The sequence below is a fragment of the Trachypithecus francoisi genome, unplaced genomic scaffold (genome assembly GCF_009764315.1).
Source record: "Trachypithecus francoisi isolate TF-2019V2 unplaced genomic scaffold, Tfra_2.0 Lachesis_group20, whole genome shotgun sequence".
NCBI classification, from domain to species: domain Eukaryota; kingdom Metazoa; phylum Chordata; class Mammalia; order Primates; family Cercopithecidae; genus Trachypithecus; species Trachypithecus francoisi.
The window spans coordinates 7826682-7851753 of NW_022681466.1; the positions used below are offsets into that span (position 1 = coordinate 7826682).

At 48.8% G+C, this 25072-nt stretch overlaps 1 protein-coding gene across 3 annotated transcripts in view; it reads right to left on the reverse strand.

The window, feature by feature from the left end:
* The window catches only part of UBE2O (ubiquitin conjugating enzyme E2 O), a 67429-nt gene extending 50591 nt beyond the window's left edge, over positions 1–16838 (reverse strand). For all 3 annotated transcript variants that reach the window (XM_033182290.1, XM_033182289.1, XM_033182288.1), the window contains exon 1: positions 16329–16838. In XM_033182290.1, coding sequence (XP_033038181.1) covers positions 16329–16745 — 417 coding nt within the window. In that variant the 5' untranslated portion in view covers positions 16746–16838. The remainder of the gene's footprint in view (positions 1–16328) is intronic.
* Between the last annotated feature and the right edge of the window lie 8234 nt (positions 16839–25072).

Consider the following 25072-nt stretch of genomic DNA (forward strand, 5'->3'; position numbering starts at 1 on the left):
ACACACAAAGATTAAGATTTAGTTTTAAAGTCGGCCTTATGAAGCAGACAAGCTAATTTGCAATATTCCCCCCCATGTTCACTACATGGGCTTCTAAACAATAGGGAAACAGGCAGAGCTAAACTACTCCCCCAGCAGCTGTGACCACTGGTCAGGTGCTGTGCTGTGCCCTCTCGAAGGGGATCTCATGCAATTCCCAGTAACGCTATAGGATTCTGTCTTTTCTAGTCATGGACACTAAGCAATCCCAGGTCTACATGCCTACTCTGAGCCCTGGGTCTGAGTCCTCCTCTGGCTCACCTAACGCCTCTCAGTCCAGTCCTATGCTTGGGAGCCGCATTCCCTGAGCTGAAGGCACAACAGACCAGCCTGTCCTGCAAAGCTCAGGGACACCCCAGCACAGAGGGGACAGAAAATAGTTAGCAAAAGGCCCAGTCAGCTGGCCAGAGTCCCAGCCCTCTAGATGCTGCTGACTAGCTGGGGATCCTGCAGATGTCACATCAAATTCTCATCATCGTTAGGCCCAGTGCGGTGGCTCATGCCTATAATCCTAGCACTTGGGGAGGCCAACGCAGGTGGATCGCCTGAGCTCAGGAGTTCCAGACTAGCCTGGGCAATACGGTGAAAGCCCTTCTCTACTAAAATACAAAACATTAGCCGGGCATGGCGGTGTGCACCTGTAGTCCCAGCTACTCAGGAGGCTGAGGCAGGAGAATTGCCTGAACCTGGGAGGCGGAGGTTGCAGTGAGCCAAGATAGTGGCCATTGCGCTCCAGCCTGGGCAACAAGAGCAAAACTCCATCTCAAAAATAAATAAATAAATAAACAAACAAATAAAAAATAAAAGACTAGAACAGCCATCCACTGAAATAATAAAGAGAAGTTCTCCCTGAGTGGGAGAATTATGGGTGACGTTTTTTACCCGCCTCTCCTATGTTCTTGCACACTTTTGTATTATGTATATAAATAACTTAATAGACCAATCAGGAATAAAGCTATAAATCTAAGACAAATCAGAGAATGACTCCAGCAATTTTTCTTTGGTGCTGGATTGTCAGAGACTGAAGAACAGACTTTTAAACCTGGGACTTTCCCTCCTTGCCGGACCCTGAATCCCCGAGAGCCTGGCCGATGCCTCCAGGCCCCTGCCTTGCTCTGCACGCTTTCCCTCACCTGCTGCTGCTCTGGTGTCCAGCCACCACCTCTACTCAAAAGTGCTATCCTCACAACTCCCAAACTGTCTCTCTTTACAAAGCATCTTACTTGACCCCTTGCCCTGACATCAAAAGCCACTGGCCAGCACCCTCCTTCTGAACAAAATTCAAAAAAGGTAACTCCTCTTAGGACAGAGTATAAAATGGAGATTAATGAAAGATCAACAAAGAGCATTTATTTCAAAATTCAAAAGGCAATTATGCTAGGCTGGATGCAGTGGCTCATGCCTTTGGGAGGTCGAGGTAGGCAGATCACTTGAGGTTAGGAGTTCCAGACCAGCCTGGCCAACACGGTGAAACCTTGTTTCTACTAAAAATGCAAAAAAAAAAAAAAAAAAAAAATTAGCTGGCATGGTGGTGGGCGTTCGTAATCCTAGCTACTCAGGAGGCTGAGGCAGGAGAATGGCATGAACCCGGGAGGTGGAGTTTGCAGTGAGCTGAGATCGTGCCACTGCCCTCCAGCCTGGGCGACAGAGCAAGACTCCGTCTCAAAAAAAACAAAACAAAGGCAATTATGCTAAATGCAATGTAGTATCCTGGATTGGATCTTAGAAGAGAAATAGGCCACCAGTGGAAAACGAATCCAAACAAAAGTGTACAGTTTAGATAACAGTATGTGGCTGATGTCAATATCTTTTTTGTGAGATGCGGTCTCACCACATTGCCCAGGCTGGCTTCGAACTCCTGGACCCAGCAATCCTCCCCGTGGCCTCAATCTCCTGAGCAGCTGGGACTACAGGCACGTGTCACTGTGCCTGGCTCAATGTTAATTTTTTTTACTTTTGACAAATATATATCATGATATGTAAGATGTGAACATTAGGGAAAACTGAGTGAAGGGGATACGAGGACTTTCTGTATGATCTTTGAAACTGTTCTATAAATCTAAAAAATGTTTGTTTAGAAACTGCAATTACGAGGGCATGAAATATGACAGCAATAAGAATTAAAGGAAGATGGGGGACAGGCTAAATACACGCTTCAAAGGGAGATGTCTCTCGTTGCCTGGATGCTTCCAGGCATCTAATTCGCAATGTGTTCAAAACGGAATCTCCCTCCACACTCCTCTGTCCACACAGCTATTACTGGCAGGACCAGCCACCTGGCCATGCTCATGAGAAGCTTGAGTCTCTGCCATGCTTCCCTCTTCTTACTGCCTTTTTGTAGGTGACCACATGTCTACATCTACTGCTTTTAGAAAAGGTTTTTCTAAAAGCTATAAAACTTAATGGTTTGAGGAGTTATTATTTAATGGAGACAGAGTTTCAGTGGAGAATGATGAAAAGTTCTGTGGTGGATGGTGGGGATGGTCTGCCTCTCTTGCCTTTATGCACACTGGACTTCCCGCCCGGGATGCCCTGCCCTCCACGGCTGCTATTCCAAGCTCTTATCTTTCAAGAGTGAACTCAAAAGCCACCTCCACGATAGCATCTTCTAATGCTCCCCACCACATTCCTCAGCATCTTAACTGTGTCCTGCACGTGGAACTAGGCTCTCGCTCCCTTACGTGCATCAGTCATTCACTCACTAATTCCATTCATTTGCATGTGTGCAGTCTGCCATTTCCCAAGTGCTCACTAAACGAATCTCTCCTGGGACCTACTTTGGGCCAGTCACTGAGGATACAGCAGTGACCGAGATGCTTCTGTGCTTCTCTTACCTTCTGGCTGGGGGACAGTAAACAGGATGTGAAGTAGTATAACAATAATCTCAGGTAATGCTAGGTGCTATGAGGGGAAAAAAGCTGAGTAGGGGATCAGAGCGATGGTTCCCTCTCCTACCTAAGTTTCTGAAGCAGTGCTACCCAATCCAGTAGCCACTATGGTAAAAGGAACGCACAGTCTCTCATTAGTACTTCTCATGAGCTATATGTTGATATAATATTTCGAATACACTGGATTAAGTAAAACATATTAAAATTAATTTCATCTCTTTCTTTTTTTGAGACAGGGTCTTGCTCTGTTGCCTAGGCTAAAATGCAATGGGTGGCAGATCACGGCTCACTGCCGCCTTGACTTCCAGGACTAAGCGATCCTCTCACCTCAGTCTCCTGAGTAGCTGGGACTACAGGCGTGAGCTACCACACTCAGATAATTTTTGTATTTTTTGAAGAGATGGGGTTTCACCATGTTGCCCAGGCTGGTCTCGAACTCCTGGCCTCAAGTGATCCGCCTCGCCTGGCCTCCCAAAGTGGCGGGATTATAGGCGTGAGCCACCATGCCTGGCCTCTATTTACTTTTTTCAGCTGTGGCTCACATTATACCTCGATTTTTCAGGATCCTTCTAGAGCAGAGGTGGGAAAACTACAGCCTGTGGGTCATGTCCAGCCTACTGCCTGTTTCTTAAAAATAAAATTTTATTGGAACATGGCCATGCCCATTCATTTGGTTACTGCCTTGAATGCTTTTGTGCTATAATGAAATGGCAAAGCTGAGTCACTGTGAAGGAGACAGTATAGACTGCAACACTAGGACATTTACCATCTGGCCCTTTACAGAAAGTTCTACTGGCCCCTAATCTACAGAGCAGGGCCTGTGTGGGGGTGTCTCTCTCCCCACAGCACCCCGCCCAGTGCAGGGGGCACCCGTGTAGTCAGTGAAGAGAACCTGCACTCGGGCAGCACAAACTGGCCTAAGTTTGAATTTGGGTTGGCCTCTCACTTGCTGTGTGGCCTTGGTGAGTTACAAGCTTTCTCTGGGTTTCAGTCTTTCCTTCTCTAAACTGGGGCACTGGCCACTTTAGGGGAAGTGAGATGACACAGGTAAAGTGTGAGTTAACATTGCCTGGCTCACAGCAGGAATCCATTGACACTGGCTGGATAAAAGACAGCAATTTCATTAAAATGCTGAATAATCATTTTCCTCTTGGATTGGGTGTGTTATACTCACAACAACTATCATATTTGCATCCTAAAATGAAACGAAATCAAATGAAACTTCTTAGCAACAGCAGTGCATTAATAACAACCACCAGCAAGCAATGGGGAGGGAGAAGGAGGCAAGCCTTTCTAACACTAAAGCACTGGCGGATGATGAGGCCGCCTTACCCTTTCCTGCCCCTCCTGCAGCCCACCTTTGGACAATTCCGGTTCATTAACACTGGCACAAGAAGAATAAGCAGAGGGGAGAGAAAAGGCCTCAAACCAAAGATGTACTAAAACTGAACCCACTGACATCAACGAGGTTTGGAAGGGCCCATATCAATGCACTTCAAAGGGCAGTCCCAGCCAGCAGTGTCAATGTCACTGGGAGTTTGTTAGACACACAGATTCTTCAGCCCAATGGAATTAGGACAATTTGCATTAGGACACCCTAGGTAATAGCATGCAGCATTCACTTTAGAAAAGTGCTGGACCGCCGGGCGCGGTGGCTCAAGCCTGTAATCCCAGCACTTTGGGAGGCCGAGACGGGCGGATCACGAGGTCAGGAGATCGAGACCATCCTGGCTAACACGGTGAAACCCCGTCTCTACTAAAATATACAAAAAATTAGCCGGGCGAGGTGGCGGGCGCCTGTAGTCCCAGCTACTCGGGAGGCTGAGGCGAGAGAATGGCGTAAACCCAGGAGGTGGAGCTTGCAGTGAGCTGAGATCCGGCCACTGCACTCCAGCCTGGGCGACAGAGCGAGACTCCGTCTCAAAAAAAAAAAAAAAAAAAAAAAAAAAAAAAAAAAAAGAAAAGTGCTGGACCAGAATCCATTTATTCATGCTCTCTTCACCTCCCCACCCCCCTCCACTGATAAACAGGGGTGGTTACGTCTACTTTCAAAAGACGTTCCTGACTCCTTCGAAGTAATAGGCCTGGTGTAGCCACTGCAACTCCAGGCCCCGCCTCCACGGGTCTTGGTGCAGGCAGAGTATGTAGCCTCAGCTGCATTCCTGGTTCATGTGCAGTCGGGTGGGCATTCTTTTTCCAATAGAGAGCCTCGTTCGTACTTAGCCATCCCCCTAAGGTGAGGACTGGGTGCTGAAAACCATTCAGGAAAGCCACATGTGTGGAACCTGCCATTGGTCAAGGGCTTTTGGTTCTCACAGGGGAAAGCGGCCAGAAGCAGCTTCATTTTGACCCCAGGTGACACCAGCTCTAGCTAGCTCTAGCCTAGTCCACAATGCACATAGTCTGCTTGGGGAGCCCCGAACGGAAGTTGCCAAAATAGTAACTACAATATGGTGTACTCTGATTAATCTGCTCTTCCTAGTATTAGGATGCCCGTATGTCCCAGTCCTGGAATAATTATTCACAGTACTCTCAAAAGAACCCAGCTTGGGCAATAAATTACTGTACATGGTCAACACACCTAGTATGCAGGGTGGGAGACAGAGTGGTCTAGTACGGGGCCCATACAGCTCCAGCACAGACCACAAGGCATCTGGAAGAAGACTAAGAATACTATTTGTAGGTAAGCGGGTGGGAGCAAACTTTGGTCATTCATGTCTGCATGTGCATGATAGCACACAAGCTTTAGGATTTGCTGTCTGTTTCTCAAGGAGCTTCTCATCCAGGAGAGAGAATGTGGGTGTGTCATGGGGCATGAGAGGAAGGGAACAGCATAAGTGAGTTGGGGAAAAGCAGTCAGATTGGCTGGAGTCAACTGAAGAGGCAGGAGATAGAGCAGGAAGTGTAGGTGAAGGGCCCTGAATGACAACGAAGGCATGATCAGAGGCTGGGTCCTGACGCAATCTAGGCGATCACTTGGGAGGTCAGCCCTTGGGAGGTCAGTTGGGGGCAGCGCTGTTCACTGGTTGAAGTAGGCACTAGAGGCAGGGAGACCAGAGAGAAGGCTACACAGTGCAGGTATGAGACAAGCAGAGAGCAAACCAGGGTTGTGAAAGAGAAATGCAGGCACAGGATGCAAGAGGCCTCTCAAAGAACTGATGACAAGTTAGAATGAGGGCCAAACAGGTAAATTAAAAATGACCCCAAATGCTCTAATATTTAGAAGATTCAAGCTTAGGTATTTAGGAGTGAAGTGCTATCCTGTCTGTCACAACTTAGCAGGAATTAGTACCAGACATAACTCAGGAGGTAATATATTTACATAAACATGCAGATAAAGCAAATATGGCAGGATGTTAATAACTGCTGACTCATAATGGTTGGGAGTTAGCAATTACTGGCTTTCCACATTTTGGTATGGTCAACATTTTTTCCTATTAAAAAGTTGGGTCCTGGGCTTAGAACCAAAAACAAAAAAGTTGGGGAATATATATATATACATTTTTTTTTTTTTCCTCGAGATAGTCTCGCTCTGTCACCCAGGCTGGAGTGCTGGGGCATGATCTTGGCTCACGGCAACCTCTGCCTCCTGGGTTCAAGCAATTCTCCTGCCTTAGCCTCCTGAGTAGCTGGGATCACAGGCACCCACCACCATGCTCGGCTAATTTTTGTACTTTTCATAGAGACAGAGCTTCACCATGCTGGTCAGACTGATCTCGAACTCCTGACCTCAAGTGATCCACCCACCTCAACCTCCCAAAGTGCTGGGATTACAGGTGTGAGCCATTGTGCCCAGCCAGATTTTTTTTTTTTTTAAATCCACAGACTTGAGGATGGGAAGGGCAGTCACAATCACAAGATTTTATACAAAGTCTACATGGCACGATGGAGCTATCACATAAGCGGCTGGGCATGTGACGTCAATGTGGAAGTCATCGAAATACAGGTACCAGATGCAGCTACAGGCACGGAGGTCACTCCAAAAAACTGGGGAGGAAGAGATGAAGAAAAGACAGGTCTTTGGAAAAGCTGCACATCTACAGGTAAGAGGAAGAAGACAAAAGGCAAAAAAGAGAAACATTTGGTACAGTCTGGTGTAACAGAACCCCAGGGAAGGAAACACCTTTAAGAGGGCATGGTCAGCCGGGCGCAGTGGCTCACGCCTGTAATCCCAGCACTTTGGGAGGGTGAGGCAGATGGATCACGTGAGGTCAGGAGTTCGAGACCAGCCTGACCAATATGGTGAGACCCCGTCTCTGCTAAAAAGACAAAAATTAGCCAGACATGGTGGCAGGAGCCTGTTATCCCAGCTACTTGGGAGGCTGAGGCAGGAGAATCGCTAGAACCCAGAAGGTGAAGGTTGCAGTGAGCCGAGATTGCACCATTGCACTCCAGCCTGGGGAACAGAGTTAGACTCCGTCTCAAAAACAAACAAACAAACAGACAAACAAAAGATGGCATGATCGGCTAGGCACCATGGCTCATGCCTATAATCCCAATACTTTGGAAAGTTGGGGTGGGAGGATCACTTGAGGTCAGGAGTTCAAGACCAGCCTGGCCAGTACCATGGTGAGACCCTGTTTCTACTAAAACATTTTTTTTTTTTTTTTTTTGAGACGGAGTCTCGCTCTGTCGCCCAGGCTGGAGTGCAGTGGCCGGATCTCAGCTCACTGCAAGCTCCGCCTCCCGGGTTCACACCATTCTCCTGCCTCAGCCTCCCGAGTAGCTGGGACTACAGGCGCCCGCCACCTCACCCGGCTAGTTTTTTGTATTTTTTAGTAGAGACGGGGTTTCACCGTCTTAGCCAGGATGGTCTCGATCTCCTGACCTCGTGATCCACCCGTCTCGGCCTCCCAAAGTGCTGGGATTACAGGCTTGAGCCACCACGCCCAGCCTACAAAAACATTTTTAAAAGCCAAGTGTGTAGTTCCAGCTGCACTGGAGGCTGAGGTGAGAGCACTGCCTGAGTCCAGGAGGTGGAGGCTGCAGTAAGCTGTGATTACGCCACTGCATTCCAGCCTGGGTGACAGAGCATAAGGCTGATGGATCAAAAGGAGGACAAGGACTGAGAAAATGTCAGCAAATGCAGTGACCAGAAATTCACTAGTCATTTGTGACCTTCAGGGGAGCCATCACACTCAGTGGTGTGAGAGGCCAGACAGAAAATGACTGAAGGGGAGAGCAGGTCACGAGCAAATGGAGGCAGACATCCATTTCCCCCAGTACAGGCCTGGGATGACCCACAAGCACACTGGAGGACCAGAGAGATGCTTTCTTCCTTGGCTTGAAGATGATGTCATCAACCTTCAGGGCCCTCAAAATCCCTTAAGTAAGAAAACAGAGCACATGAATACCAGGATGCTTTCAGCACTGCATATGTAAAGTCTTGATGCTCCCTGGAGACATATTTGTGTGTCTACACTTCCCACCTGCACTAGAGGCGACCACACACACAGTCCACTGAATCTGCCAGTCAAGGTATCTATCTTCAACTGCCCTCTTCCAGAGGGAGCTCCCACAAATAGGACCAGAATTACAAAGAGGAGGCAGAACATCATAGGAGCTGCTGAGTGTGAAAAGACCAGCTCTCTTGCAGGATGCAAATGAAGGCCTCTCTTTTTAAGGGTGCCTGCAGGAAATCTCTCTGTCAATGCTAGCTGGGGATTTTCATCTCATTGTTGGGTAGGACTGACTGCCTTTTTTTTTTTTCCCAAGCATGACTCAGTATCTTATTTTTATTTATTTATTTTTTTACTTTAAATCATCATAGACTGTTTCCCAGGTATAGTTATGCTATCAATTTAAACCAAAAGTGACCTGAAGAATGTCTTACTCCTTTGACTTAGCTGCAGAATATTAAATGTTGCTGTGGCCTCTTTAAAAATGCAAGCTAACTCAAAATCCCCCAACCAAAGAACCAGATTAAACCCAAAAAGGACATTCATTCCAATCCTTATTGCCCACTGAATACTTCTGAGTGGTACGTCAATCGACTGCAATGTTTAAACCATAAAAATTTGCTTTTCACAATACTGCTTCAGGAGAACACAGCCTACCTGTGTCTAGGGGTGACCTGGACAAAGCTGACCCAAGGATCCATTCAATACAATCAGCCTGGGTTGAAGGACATTAAATCCTCAACCACAGAGTATAGCTAACGAATGAAACAAGAGCAAATAACTTGAAGTAGATAAATCCAGAGGGTTATCCAGTAACACAAATTCAATTTTATTCTCAACTACAATAAATTCCAATAAGCTCTTCCCTGGCTGTAACCACACATGTCAAGAGGCTCCTGACATTGTCCCCCCGAGGCTGGCTGGAATGTCAGAAACTGAAGCAATTCTGAATGGGCACTCCTGCTCAGTAAGAGCTGCAAATGTGGATGGGCAGCATTTAAACCATGACCTTCTCCTGGACTGGCACCCATTCACGGGGCAAGTGGAGCCTCAGGAAGGAGCTACAGTTAAAAATAGTGAGATCCGACCAGGCACGGTGGCTCACACCTGTAATCCCAGCACTCTGGGAGGCCGAGGCGGGCGGATCACAAGGTCAGGAGATCGAGACCATCCTGGCTAACATGGTGAAACCCCATCTCTACTAAAAATACAAAAAAAAAAAAAAAAAATAGCCGGGCATGGTGGTGGCCACCTTTAGTCCCAGCTCCTCGGGAGGCTGAGGCAGAATGGCATGGACCTGGGAGGCGGAGCTTGCAGTGAGCCGAGATCGTGCCACTGCACTCCAGCCTGGGCGACAGAGCAAGACTCCGTATCAAAGAAACAAACAAACAAAAAAACCCTTGAGATCCTATTAAGTGAGGTAAATGACAGCCTCTTATAAACTGGAAAGCACATTACAGACATTCCTGATTGTACCTTTCCCCCTTTTGATTATCATTTTAAATCAGCAACTCCCCATTGCCATACAGAAGCAGGCTAAGCCTTGGGCAAGGAAACTACAAAAGCTTCCATCAGAATAGGAGCACAGATCACATCCTCCTGGGTGAAAACCCACATGTCACAGAAAACCACCCTGACTCCAACTCTGAGGGGACCGACCACCAGGGGCAGCTGACACTGATCACATGCCCAGGACTGTTGTGCTGGCAATTCATGTTACACACGACAATCGCACCCTTTTAAAAAGTGCTGGCCCCAAACAGTTCCATTGGATTCCATGAGGCCCAATGGTGGGTTAAGTAGTAAAAAGAGAAAAAGTTCCTCTTAGTATAACAGGAAAATGAAAAAACAAACAAACAAACAAAAAAACAGAGAGAAACAGGGATAAAAGTGAAGCAGAGATGGGGAAGGTGCAAAAGGCCTCTAATGTCCTAAAGTGAAAACACACGGAAACTGAAGGGAACAGAAACTGAAATTGAGGCGAAACTCAGTCTCTCCAAGGAATCCTTCCTGAACCTGTCTCATGACTCAGCATTCCCAGCTGGAGGATGACAGCAGCAGAGGGGACAGAGGTCAAGTTGGAGCTCCTACTGCTGACCACTTCTGAGACAACATGGAAACGCCAGTTACGTGGAGTGTCTGCACACTTGTTTTGCTCTAAGAGGTGGAGCTGGGGAATAAACCTGAACTGTAGTTCAGCGTTGGAATGAATCAGACTACAGGGGTTGCTTCATTCAACACTGAGGGTCATTCAAAGGTTCTCTAGAAATGCAATGTGTTTTTGACAGTGATTCTGAGAATGACTGAGGGGTCAGGGAATGAAAAGTGTGGAAGAGCAGAAGCACACCGCCAGCGCGAATGCAGTGTTCCTCCCGTTCTGCTCCCTACCCATCATCTCCCTCCCTCCTGCCTGCCCACTGGCACAACTTCTACCCATCGCAACATCCTGTGCCTTCCTCCCTCCTCACTTGTAGTACCTCCTATTACACTAAGACTTTCAACTGTTTAAAAAGGGTATGATTAATGCTAACCACAGGGCCTGTGATTCATGTTGGATCAGGGCACTCGGTCACGTATGGTAATGATCTATGAATCCTGAATTTAAGTATTCTCAGGTGAGAATAAAGTACATTTAGTTCAATTTGTATTCAGATTCCTCCACTTAGACACTGGGCAATTTACTTAACCTCTCTGTTCCTCAGCTTCCTGCTCTGGCATATGGGGCTAAGAATAGCACCACAGGTTTGTTGTGAGAGTTAAGTAAAACATCTGAAGCACTAACAGTGCCTGGCACATAATAACAGTATCCTGCACCATGACTGCTCTTATCACCTTAAAATACAAAAGCAATACTCTATCATCCTTGTAATTCATAATCTCATTATCAGTCTTGGGAATTTCAAGAGACTTTTCAGACTCTGGAAACATACATACATACATACTCACTCATTCTATCCCCCTCCTGGAGGATGGCTGGGGTTACTCTAAATGTGCATTACTGAATTTCTTATAAAGTAACAGAGGTAGGAAATTCATGAGTATGTCTAGAATAAAGTCAAACCTATAATCCACCTGGTCACTAGCAACATGAGCCATTAGGAATTCCTGTGCCCCTGAAACAACCCCCTTCCCCACAAACCGCCTCATGCACCTTCTGCTTCCCAAGACGCCCCTTTGGTGCAGCACCACCCTCTGTCTCACGGAAGTGATCTCCTGAAGGCGCAGGGCTGGCTCGCTCTGACAGACATCAGAATGCTGTCTGCTAATAACCAAGTGGCCATCCTAGGCTCGACCTAGCTACACTTCTGGTTATCCCACCTGTGCAGGCTCGTATCACGGGTTAGGAAGACAGACCTCTTATTTCATTGTAGAGGGAGAAAATGAGGCAGTGACTTGGTCAAGGTCGTTCAGAGTAGGTGACAACCAGGAAGAGCACCCAAGGGTTTTGGCTTCCAATCACAGTACAAAACACACACCCCTCAACTGGGGAAAGTGCCCTTGAGTCAGGCAGCAGCCAGACACAAGCACCATCAGGGCATTGAGGCCTGAGGGCTAGAAGGGGGAAAATCAAGGCACAAAGAATAAAATCACAGAACAGCTGTTGAGAGTCTACAAGTGCTGTGATCCTATCTGAATAAAATGCAATTTAGATTCACTTAGTCCTGCATCTTGGTTAACCTTATATAACTTCTTTATATTACATCACTAAGAACAATTGCTTTTAATGGGCCCGGCACCCGGACAAGTGAGACAAACTTCACGTGCCATGATGCTACACCTAAATAGCTTCCCCATGGAAATGCTGGCCAGCGTAGGAGCCAAAAATAAACTGCAAAGCCAGTTCCCGAGGGACCTGTCATCAGGGATGTTTCACACACACAGCCTCATAAAAGCAGGGTGATCACAGACAGCCCTAATTTAGAGGCACTGTATCTCAAACCTGGTGAAACCCTGAATGTCATGGCAACTTAAAAGGCAATGCAAAAGACATGAAAAAGCACAAGCAAGCTAAAGCATAAACGCTTCGCCTCCAAAATGAAGACTGAGCTTGAACTGACCGACAGCAGTCCTGCTCCCTTCCTCGCAGGGGGCCGTTCTGCCCAACCATGACAGGTGGAGACCAGAAGGACTCCCCATGTCTAGCCAGTGCTCATGAAGGTTTAAGTGGCTGCTGGCATTTGGCTTTATTACAAAATTTTATTCAAAAGATGACTGGTGATGGGGAAGGGGCAAGCCTCCTCTAAGGAGATCCGTGGCCAGATGGACAGTTTCGAGTGGAGAAATGGGCTACCTCGCTGAAGAGGTCCGAAGACTGGAGAAAGGAAGGAGCATATAAGAGGCACTGGCCACTTGCTCCTTTTGAGTCCTTAAGAAGCTTAATTTTGGTGGCTGGAAGCCTCAGAAACGACCATAAATTCCATAGCTTCATGGAAGAATTTAATTTGTTTCTGTTGCTATTTTCACGAAGGCGGCAGGGAAAGGACATGACTTGTTGCCCAGTCTCTTCATCTCTTTGTAAATTTGTTCACTAAAAATCTGAGACTAAGATTAAGCCTTTACTCATTGCCCTCCAATTTACAGAGAAAACTACAAAAATACACCACACCCGATGAAACACTCCATATTAGATACTATTAAAAAATTTCAGTAGGGGCGAGGCACGGTGACTTAGGCGTGTAATTCAAGCACTTCGCGAGGCCAAGGCAGGTGGATCACTGGAGGCCAGAAGTTCAGAACTAGCCTGGCCAAAATGGCAAACTGCCGTCTCTACTAAAAATACAAATATTAGTTGGGTATGATGGCGCATGCCAGGAAGCTGAGGTTGTAATGTGCCGAGATCATGCCTCTGCACTCCAGCCTGGGTGACAGAGAGAGACTCTGTTTAAAAAAGAAACTCACACACAAAAAATTTCAATAGGTAGCAGCTTATAAAAAAAATAAATTTCGGTTGGGCGCGGTGGCTCACGCCTGTAATCTCAGCACTTTGGGAGGCCGAGGCGGGCGGATCAACTGAGGTCAGGAGTTCGAGACCAGCCTGGCCACCATGGAGAAACTTCATCGCTACTAAAAATACAAAAAATTAGCCAGGTGTGGTGGCGCATGCCTGTAATCCTAGCTACTCAAGAAGCTGAGGTAGGAGAATTGCTTGAACCCAGGAGGCAGAGGGAGCAGTGAGCCGAGCTGGCACCATTGTACCCTAGCCTGGGCAACAAGAGCGAAACTCCGTCTCAAAATAAATAAATAAATAAAAAGTTTATCAAAACTATCACTAATGTAGTCCCAGCTACCTGGGAGGCTGAGGCAGGAGGATTGTGTGAGACCAGGAATTCCAGGCCACCTGAGCAACATAGTGAGACCCCATCTCAAAAATAATAAACCAACCAGTAACTTAAAAAAAAAAAAAAAAACTGCCACTCTATTATTCTACCAATAATTGGGTTCTGAAATCTCAAACCTAGATGAGTCAATCTCGGTCTAACGATCTTTCCTCTACAGCAAACTATCACCTTGACGAAATTTATAAGGAGCAGGAGGTGAGAAGAAAAATCATCCTAAGCCACAGTGCTGCAAGGCCCCAGGACTCACCCTACCACCCTGCGTGGTGGTCAGCAACAGACCAGTAAACATTCAGCTAATCAATCACCTGTGTCTATAGCTCATGGTAACAGAGCTACCTATCAGGTATAAACTCCACCCTCCAAAACAAACCTATTCTAAATCCTAAAAGAACTGGATCTTGCCCCCCATAAAGGAGCATTCCATTCCACCACTTCCTCGGAATTCCTATGTCCCTTGGCTTTTGCTAAGCCCAGAAGCTACAATGACAAAACACCACCACCGAGCCACAAAACAGATTTCAACAAATTCAAAGCAAGTCACAGGAGGCCAGCTGTAAAATCTATTCAAAGTGGTGCCTCAGAGTTATTTTTTTCTTTTCTTTCGAGAAAGAGTTTCACTGTTGTTGCCCAGGTTGGAGTGCAATGGCACCATCTCAGCTCACCGCAACCTCCACCTCCCGGTTTCAAGCAATTCTCCTGCCTCAGCCTCCCGAGTAGCTGGGGTTACAGGCCTGTGCCACCAAGCATGGCTAATTTTGTATTTTTAGTAGAGACGGGGTTTCTCCATGTTGGTCAGGCTGGTCTTGAACTCCTGACCTCAGGTGATCCGCCCGCCTCGGCCTCCTGAAGTGCTGGGATTACAGGCATGAGCCACCGCGCCCAGCCTTTGTTTTCGATTTTACTCCAAAATAGGTAGTTCAAGTCAAACTCTGTGTAATTACACATCGTGCAGGAGGCAGACAGAACATAACTGTAAACAAAGTTAACCACCAGAGTCAAGACAGAGGGGAACAACAACTGATGAACATGGCGGCTCCCAGTAGTGAGCTGGGCCTGCCTCCCCCTGAGTCCCAGGGCAGGAGGCCACAACACAGAGGACGCTGCAGTCAAATGAGTTGCGTTCCAAAAGTTACAAACCTCTCGAGTAGACGGGTGGTGAAAAACATTCTTAAAAACTCACAGAAAGACACCAGTAATCACCTGGTGTCACACAGTACACAGCAATAACCCTCTTTTCCTCACACAATACTGGGTAATTTTCAGTCAGCATTCTGCTGCACAAGTAATATTTTCCAAATACTCTTGTAAATGGACTGATAATTTTCCTTCCAAATCTCAGAGCTGTTGCCTGATTCGCATTTCTCTGAGGGAAAGCAGGGTCCTGTGTGTGGATTTGTGTCTGCGGATGTATGTGCATCCCCAACAAAAAGACTGCTGGTATCAGTAGTCACTTCTACCACTAGGAAATGGATCACGGGCTCTTCTCTGGAGTGGGGCCTTCTTCCTTCTCAAGCCGTTGTCACAGACCCCCCTTTGTAGTTTGGCATGAAGCCCCATTCCTCTGTAGTCTTTGTCTCCCACTGTGCGAGAAACCCAGATCAACTTCCAAAGTGCCCTCCCCTGAAATCAGACCTCTCAACCTCCCAAGGACCTAAAACAGTGTAGGCCTGATTCCTGCTTAGAAATGTTTTCTTGAAGGGGAGGGGAAGTAGGAGAGGAAGAAGGGGTATGAGATACAGGGGTGTGTGTGTGTGTCAATTACTGATAGGAATTCACATTCCGGAAAACAAGCCACCAAACCAACTCGGGTTCAAGGTTTCGGGTTTATGCCGACAAGCCTCTTTGTTTTGTAAAACTGCTATATTCACTAGCATCACCCCAAAAACCATATGGGAGTCAGATGTCTGTTTAACAGCCTCAGGTCAAGAAAAACCCTTCAGGTTTCCAAATTGGTGACTCCCCTCTACCTAGGGTTCTGGAATATTTTTTTCAAGAAGTCTCAATCCGGGTAGCAGCTGTCAGAATTCCCCCCAACCCCCAGTACTATTCATATGGCGGCTCTGATTGCTAATGTTTTTACTCACAAAGTTCCCTGTAGCAATTAAAATGAGGCAGCAGGGTAAAACAAAAAGAGGCTGGGTGGCTTGACCATAATGCAGCCTGTAAGCTACTGAACTTCTTGGGTTCGGCTGGGATTTTCACCTCTATCTTTGTTTTGGAATGCCCACAACCCCTCCCTGCATGGACCCGGCACGGCCTTCATTTCTGGATGCACAATGCAGCACCGAGCTCCTCGGGGGTCAGCAAAACGCCGCACTGGTGTAATGCCGAACGCGCCCCAGGGCCTGAGGAGTCCCCACGGGAGTCGGTCCACGTCTCCAAATCTCGAGGTCGACACCACAGCATAGCATGGCTTAGAAGTCCCCTCAAGTCGGGAAGCCCAGGGCCCGCCCGGTCCCGGGCCAGCAGTGCCCGTCTGGCGTGTGCGCCCAGAGCTGCTGCAATGACTTTGCATGGAGTGTACCCTCCACTGGGGCTGTCCTCCTGCCTCGGCCACTGCAGTGGCACCGCTCCGGGCAGGGCCCCGCATGCCGTCCCTCCCTGGCCTCGGCCCGGCCGCCGACCCCCTGCCTCCCGCGCCGCCCAGCCCCCGCCCGCCGCACCTTGGTCTCCTTCACATGCTGCTTGACGCCCTCCGGGTACCACTGGACGCGCACGTAGCCGCGGCGCAGCGGGCTGGCCCGGCCCTCCTCGTGGCCCGCGCCCCCGGCCTCGGAGCACCCCGAGCTGCCGCGGCCCTCCTCCTCGCCCTCCGAGTCCGAGTCCTCGCCGTGGATGAGGCGCACCAGCCCGAAGTGCACGGAGCCCCGGTAACGGCCCGACACCAGGTCGTGAGAAAACAGCAGGCGCTGCGAGCCGGCTTCGGGGCCAGAGTCCGAGGACGGCCCAGAGGCCGAGTCCGAGGCGGGCGCCGGCGCCGGGACGGGGGCTGCGGCTGGGGTCGGGATCGCCTCCGGGGCTGGAGCCGGGGCCTGGGCGGGAGCAGGAGCTGCGGGCGTGGGGGCTGCGGGATCCGCCATAACTGCTCTGCGCGAGTCTCGGGCGGCGGCGGCGGCAGCGGCGGCGAACGAGGCGCGGGGAGGCGGGACCAGCGGGCGCCGGGGGCGGGGCCATGGCGCGCTGACGTGTCCCTGCGTGGCGCCGTCGTCAGGGAGCCGGGATGCAGTTGCTAGGAGCCACCGCCTCGTCGCTAGGGGACGCTGAAGATGCCGCGGGGGGCGGGGGCAGGATGGAATCCACTATGCGGGGTCGAGGTCAGACAGGATTCAACTAAAGGGAAAGAATAAGGGGCGGGCCGGGAGGAGGAAGTGGAGTGGCCACCGAGGCAGAGGGGAGTGGTCGGGGTGAGGCACAGGATGGTGGAGAGACTGTCAACAACTTTTGATGAGCTCCCTTGGCGTCCTAGCCTAGCCCCCAGGCACTGCGCGGGTTGCAGAAAGAGAAAGATACTGTCCCTGTCCTCGAGGTGTTTCCAGCCTAGTTGGGGAGACAAAACAAATACACATTAAATAGATAAAAAACAACCCCAACTTGTAAGGCTATAATAGATGTGTATAGAGCATATGTATAATGCACTGTATTCGGGAATTCCAAGCAGTTTGGAACGTCATGACCTCTCAGGAATTGACCCAGGAACTGGTGAAGGAGGCCCAGAGAAAGGGAACAAAAGGATCAGTGGCCCCAATGGTTTGGGTATAAATCCATTTAGATGAGTTCAAAGCTCCCTGAAGCCAAGAATGAATGGCAAGAGGTAGTACAGTGAGGTAGCTAAGAGTGGGAGCCATGGATTCCAATTTTTGGCATTGCCACTTACTAATCTGTAAAAATAGGCACACCGATTAACTTAGTTTCACCTTAATTTTCTCATCTGTGAAATAGGGATGATAATAGCAGTACTCATCTCACTGGGCAATTGGGAGGATTAAATGAAGTAGAACAGTGCCTGGCATTTAGCTCCTTCAATAAGCTTAACCATTGTACTATTTCCAACCCCCCTGCCTGGATTAAATTCCAGACTGGCAGGACTGTTATGATCTGCTCCAAATTGTCATTTTAAAATATAAAAAGTAGTCTGGGCGCGGCAGCTCACTCCTGTAATCCCAGCACTTTGGGAGGCCGAGGTGGACGGATCACAAGGTCAAGAGATCAGACCATCCTGGCCAACATGGAGAAACTGCGTCTCTATTAAAAATACAAAAAAAATTAATTTAACTTAATTTAAAAATAGCTGGGCGTGGTGGTGTGTGCCTGTAGTCCCAGCTACTCAGGAGGCTGAGGCAGGCGAATAGCTTGAATCTGGGAGGCTGAGGTTGCAGTGAGCCCAGATCAAGCCACTGCACTCCACCCTGGGCAACAGAGTGAGACTCTGTCTCAAAATAAATAAATAAATAAAATATAAAAAGTAACTCTAGGGCCAGGCGCAGGTGGCTCATGCCTGTAATCCCAGCACTTTGGGAGGCAGAAGTGGATGGATCACCTAAGGTCAGGAGTTCGAGACTGGCCTGGCCAACATGGTGAAACCCCTTCTCTACTAAAAGTACAAAAATTAGGCCGGGCGCGGTGGCTCAAGCCTGTAATCCCAGCACTTTGGGAGGCCGAGACGGGCGGATCACGAGGTCAGGAGTTCGAGACCATCCTGGCTAACACGGTGAAACCCCGTCTCTACTAAAAAATACAAAAAGCTAGCCGGGCGAGGTGGCTGGCGCCTGTAGTCCCAGCTACTTGGGAGGCTGAGGCAGGAGAATGGCATAAACCCGGGAGGCGGAGCTTGCAGTGAGCTGAGATCCGGCTACTGCACTCCAGCCTGGGCGACAGAGCCAGACTCCGTCTCAAAAAAAAAAAAAAAAAAAAAAGTACAAAAATTAGCTGGGCATGGTGGCGTGTGCCTGTAGTCCCAGCTACTTTGGAGGCTGAGGCAGGAGAATTGCTTGAATCTGGGAGGCAGAAGTTTCAGTGAGCTGAGATCATGCCGCTGCACTCCAGCCTGGGCAACAGAGCGAGACGCCGTCTCAAAAAAAAAAAAAAAAAAAAATTAGCTGGGTATGGTGGCGCGTGTCTGTAATCACAGCTACTCAGGAGGCTAAGGCAAGAGAATCACTTGAACCCAGGAGGTGGAGGTTGCAGTGAGCCGAGATCATGCCACTAAACTCCAGCCTGGGCGACAGAGCAGGACTCTGTCTCAAAAAAAAAAAAAAGACTGGACACGGTGGCTCATGCCTATAATCCCAGAACTTTGGGAGGCCGAGGCAGGTGGATCACGAGGTCAGGAGTTCAAGACCAGCCTGGCCAAGATGGTGAAACCCTGTCTCTACTAAAAATACAAAAATTAGCCGGGCGCAGTGGCAGGCGCTTGTAATCCCAGCTACTGGGAAGGCTGAGGCAGGAGAATCGCTTGAACCCGGGAAGCAGAGGTTGCAGTGAGCCTTGATCGCACCACTGCACTGCACTCCAGCCTGGGCAACAGAGTGAGATTCCATCTCAAAAAAAAAAAGGTAACTCTAGGCTGGGCGCAGTGGCTCACGCTTGAAATCTCAACATTTTGGGAGGCTGAGGCAGGTGGATTAGTTGAGGTCAGGAGTTCAAAACTGGCCTGGCCAACATGGCAAAACCCCATGTCTACTAAAAATACAAAAATTAGCTGGGTATGGTGGCAGGCGCCCGTAATTCCAGCTACTTGAGAGGCTGAGACACGAGAATCACTTGAACCTGGGGGTTGGAGGTTGCAGTGAGCCTACATCACACCGCTGCACCTCCAGCCTGGGCCACAGAGTGAGGCTCCATCTCAAAAGAAAAAAAGTAACTCTAATTTAACGTGTCACCTAAGTTTCAAAGGGTTTAGATACATTCTCAGAGGACAGATTTATAATAGATTGTTAAGGAAAACAAGATCTGGCCCTAACCCTTCTCAGTCAACATCACTTTTTCCACATTTTTCTACACGATCATCAATGAAAGACTAGTAAGTTGGATTGATATTACAGTATTTAGGTTCTTCAAAGAAGGCAGAATCCCAGTTCTTTGGGTTGTTTACAGGATCCTGAAGATACAGAACTACATTCATAGAAAAGTTGGCTGGGTGTGGTGGCTCACATCTGTAATTCCAGCACTTTGGGAGGCTGAGGCAGATGGATCATTTGAGGTCAGGAGTTCAAGAACATCCTGGCCAACATGGTGAAACCCCGTCTCTACTAAAAACACAAAATTAACCAGGCGTGGTGGCGCATGCCTGTAGTCCCAGCTACTCGGGAGGCTGAGGCAGGAGAATCGCTCTAACCCGGGAGCAGGAGGTTACAGTGAGACAAGAACACACCACTGCACTCCAGCCTGGGTGACAGAGCGAGACTCTTTCTCAAAAAAAAAAAAAAAAGAGAGAGAAAAGTTAAAAGAACATGAACGAGGTCGGGCACAGTGGCTCACGCCTGTAATCCCAGCACTTTGGAAGGCCGAGGCGGGCAGATCACCTGAGGTCGGGAGTTCCAGACCAGCCTAACCAATGTGGAAAAACCCCATCTCTACTAAAAATACAAAATTAGCCAGGCATGGTGGCCCATGCCTGTAATCCCAGCTACTCAGGAGGCTGAGGCAGGAGAATCACTTGAACCTGGGAGGCGGAGGTTGTGGTGAGCTGAGATTGAGCCATTGAACTCCAGCCTGGGCAACAAGAGCAAAAATCCATCTCAGAAAAAAAAAAAAAAAAAAGAACATGCACAAAACAGATGGCAGCCTAAGTACTTAAGATGTCCTAGGCCAAGTACTAATAGAGTATTGATGTAATACTGGGATCAGGGTGGTTGTCAATGGACCCCAAATCTTAGAAAATTTATGTACTAGGATACAGAACAACAGGAGCTGAATGAGCTGAAGGGGAGTTAGGATATGATTTTGGGGCAAGACTGGGTTCTCAAATCATGGCCTTCCCATCCCAGACCACAATGCCAAATGGCCACCTGGAATCATTGCTGTAAGGACGCAGGTCCCTACTCCCTCTCCTGTAGAGACCTGGGGATTAAACAGCAGTAACATAGTAGCTTCTGTTCTGCCTCCCATGACCCTTTCAGCACTGTTTTCTTGCCACCTGATAACATAGCATTTATTTATTTTTATTTATTTATTTATTTATTTTTGAGATGGAGTTGCCCAGGCTGGAGTGCAGTGGCGGGATCTCAGCTCACTGCAAGCTCCGCCCCCCGGGTTTCATTCTCCTGCCTCAGCCTCCTGAGTAGCTGGTACTACAGGCGCCCACCACCTCACGCGGCTAGTTTTTTGTATTTTTTAGTAGAGACGGGGTTTCACCGTGTTAGCCAGGATGGTCTCGATCTCCTGACCTCATGATCCGCCCGTCTCAGCCTCCCAAAGTGCTGGGATTACAGGCTTGAGCCACCGCGCCCGGCCTATTTTTATTTATTTATTTATTTTGAGACAGAGTCTTGCTCTGTTGCCCAGCTGGAGTACAGTGGCCTGATCTCGGCTCACTGCAAGCCCCGCCTCCCAGGTTCACGCCATTCTCCTGCCTCAGCCTCTCCAGTATCTGGGACTACAGGCGCCCACCACCACGCCCAGCTAATTTATTTATTTGTTTATTTATTTTGAGACGGAGTCTGGCTCTGTCGCCCAGGCTGGAGTGCAGTGGCCAGATCTCAGCTCACTGCAAGCTCCACCTCCTGGGTTACACCATTCTCCTGCCTCAGCCTCCCGAGTAGCTGGGACTACAGGTGCCCGCCACCTCGCCTGGCTAGTTTTTTGTATTTTTTAGTAGAGACGGGGTTTCTCCGTGTTAGCCAGGATGGTCTCGATCTCCTGACCTCGTGATCCACCCATCTCGGCCTCCCAAAGTGCCAGCTAATTTTTTTGTATTTTTAGTAGAGACAGGGTTTCACCATGTTAGCCAGGATGGTCTTGATCTCCTGACCTTGTGATCCACCCTCCTTGGCCTCCCAAAGTGCTGGGATTACAGGCGTGAACCACTGCGCCCGGCCAACATAGCGTTTATTAAGCACATATTATTGACCAGGCATTGTACCAGGTACTTCCACGAACATTATCTCATCTGTTATCACAATCTTGGATATAGAGAGTTTTAACCTCATTTTACCAATGAAGAAACAGGGCCCAAGGAATCTGGTGCCTAAGGTAACAGGTAGTAACCTGGGGAGTGTCCCCACGCCAAGGGCAGGGGCTTTTCTAGTTACGCTGTTTCTTTAGATTTCCTTCAGAAGAACTCCTGATGGCAGCGGGGAGTCCATGTGTCTATGTGTCCCACGGGGGGATGGGGCAGTGCAGACCTCAAATCCGCTTTTTTTTTTTTCGTGGCAGAGTCTCACTCTGTCGCCCATGCTGAAGTGCAGTGGTGTGATCTTGACTTACTGCAACCTCCACCTCCTAGGTTCCAGTGATTCTCTTGCCTCAGCCTCCTGAGTAGCTGGGATTACAGGCGCCCACCACCATGCCTGGCTAATTTTTGTATTTTTAGCAGAGACAGGGTGTTACCACGTTGGCCAGGCTAGTCTCAAACTTCTGACCTCAAATGATCCTCCCGCCTTGCCCTCCCAAAGTGTTGGGATTACAGGCGTGAATCACCGTACCCGGTCTCAAATCTGCTTTTGATGTCAAAAAATCAAGTGAGTTTTGCATTGTACTCCAGAGTATGCCTATGTTTGTTGTTTTAATGTAAAAATTAATGCCTTTTTTTCCTGAATCATTGAGTAATATTGACACTCCTGGAAGATGTGTTGTTGTGTTGTGTTTATTCTGCGGCTTCTTGTAATAATGGCTAATAATAGCTATCACTTACTGAGCTGTAACTTCATGCCAGGTACTCTACTAAGTGCTTTACATAGATCATCAGAAAACTGCCAGGTTGTAGGTAAGAGTGCTTGATTTCACATGCCGAACTCTCCCTCACTAGACTAAACCCTTAAGCATGTGGACCGTGTTGTATTTGTGTGTGTAACTCTGGTGCCTAGGACAGTGCCTGGCATAGGGATGGAGCTCAATAATGTGTCATATTAGGCTAGGCCCATACAGTGGTTCACGCCTGTAATCCCAGCATTTTGGGAGGCCAAAGCAGGTGGATCACCTGAGGTCAGGAGCTTGAGACCTGGCCGACATGGCAAAACTCCATCTCTACTAAATATACAAAAATTAGCCAGGCTTGGTGGCATGCACCTGAAATCCCAGCAACTCGGGAGGCTGAGGCTGGAGAATTGCTTGAACCCAGGAGGTGGAGGTTTCAGTGAGCTAAGATTGTGCCACTGCACTTCAGCCTGGGCGACACAGCAAGACTCCGTCTTGAAAAAAAAAAAAAGAAAGAAAATTATCATATTAGTGAATGTCAAAGGCCTGAGAACCTGTACATCCATTCTGTCAGTTTCCTATCCTTTGTTCGACAAACACCCAAAAGTTGAAGAAGCTGGGACAGAGCTGCCCTCTTTGGCTGCTCCAAGTCCTTTTAAGTACCTCCAGTTTCAACTGCATCTGAGCAACTTTAGAGAATGAGACTCAGTAAATTCCTACCCATCCAATGGTGTCTTTCAGTGACCTCACTCAGACCCAAGATGCTCTGGATGAGGTTTGAGGCTTGTCTCCTTCCCAGACCCTGAGCCCTCAGCCACAGTCTCCATACACTCAGGCTGGCTAGCAGGGTAAGCGTGGACGGAAGCTGCTGCTTAGTTTTTATTTTCATCATTGTTGAGGTGTAGGAAGGAGGAAAAAAACTTGATTCCCTAATGAAGAAACCCTCTCCAATCATGGCCCCATCACCCAGCCTTTCCTGGGAAATAGAGCTATTTCTTGGGAGAATTTCACTTATTTATAAATGTGCCTGCCAGAAAGTGAGCTGGTCTGGCCTCTCCCTTTGCTAAGTGGGGTGGGTGGCGTGCAGGAGGCGGCAGAGCCAGCAGCAGAGTGAACTGATCTCAGCGAAGCAGGCCCTGTCTCCTCCCTATCTTAATCAGCCACTGGGGCACTTCTCTGGACCCACAAAGTGTGCTCAGGCCCAACACTGCCCTCTGTGGGAGCCTGCTTGGCCTCTCCATTGTTGTGCAAGCGATTTCAGACTTGCCCAAAGAGCTCCTTCCACTCTGGAGCAGGTGTTTGGGGGTGCTAGGGAGCCTTAGGCACTGGAGACTTCAGCTGGGGGGTGGGGTGGGAGGTAAGCTGCCTTGGGAAGCCCCCCACACCCTCATGTGGCTGGCTGAAGAAATGCCTCTGAGGCTTCAGCTGAATGCTGCTCAAGGCTTTTGGAGTCAAAAGGGCCCTTCTCGTTCCTGGAGCCTCACCTGCTCCTTGCACAGGTGCCCTGGGGGAACTGTGGGACTTGCCCAAGGTCACTCTGCAGTACAATCAGGATCAGGACCCAGCCCAGCTGACCCTTGGCCATTCTGACTCCTACTGTGAGGGTAGGTTGCAATCCAAAGGCAAAACACTTTGTGCTGGGGCAACAGTGACAAGTTTGAGCAATAGTGACAGCCCAGGATCACCAGGCTCATCCTGTTTCCCTCCTTCCTGAAGATACAGGGCGAGGCACAGTGAATCTGCTGGACCAGCTTCAAGAACAATATACCAGCCTATCCACTGCCACCTCCCACAGCTCCACTCGTAGGTGCTTCCTGGATGTAACCAGTCATAGATACAAAGTAGACTCATCATCTTTTCCTCAAATAGTTTCTTCTCCCAGAGTCCTCATCCTGATTGATGGCAGTGTCACCTACCTGGGTACTGAGTTGGCCACCTGAGGGTCAGCCCCTCTTTTTTTTTTTTTTTTTTTTTGAGATGGAGTCTCACTCTGTCACCCAGGCTGGAGTGCAGTGGCGCAATCTCGGCTCACTGTAAGCTCCACCTCCTGGGTTCACGTCATTCTCCTGCCTCAACCTCCCGAGTAGCTGGGACTATAGGTGCCTGCCACCATGCCCAGCTAATTTTTTATATTTTTAGTAGAGATGGGGTTTCACTGTGTTAGCCAGGATGGTCTCGATCTCCTGACCTCGTGATCCACCCGCCTAGGCCTCCCAAAGTGCTGGGATTACAGGCGTGAGCCACTGCGCACGGCCGTCAGCCCTCACTCTTAAGCTCCACACACAATCAAAGCCTGGGTCTTGGCCCCTCCACTGCCTTTTCACACCCTTCCTGTCCAGAACTGCTCCACCCGGGGGCAGATCCATGGAGAGGTGGGGAGGTGGGAGGTACAGTGTCTGAGAGTGAGCTTCCGGAGTCACAGGGACCTGGGTTTGAAGCTTGTGCTGCTACTGGTCACTTTGTGACCTTGGGCAAGTTATTTCACCCTCTAAGCCTCAGTTTCCTTTCTGTAGGGTGGGAATAATAATAGTACCTACTTCATAGGACTGTGGAG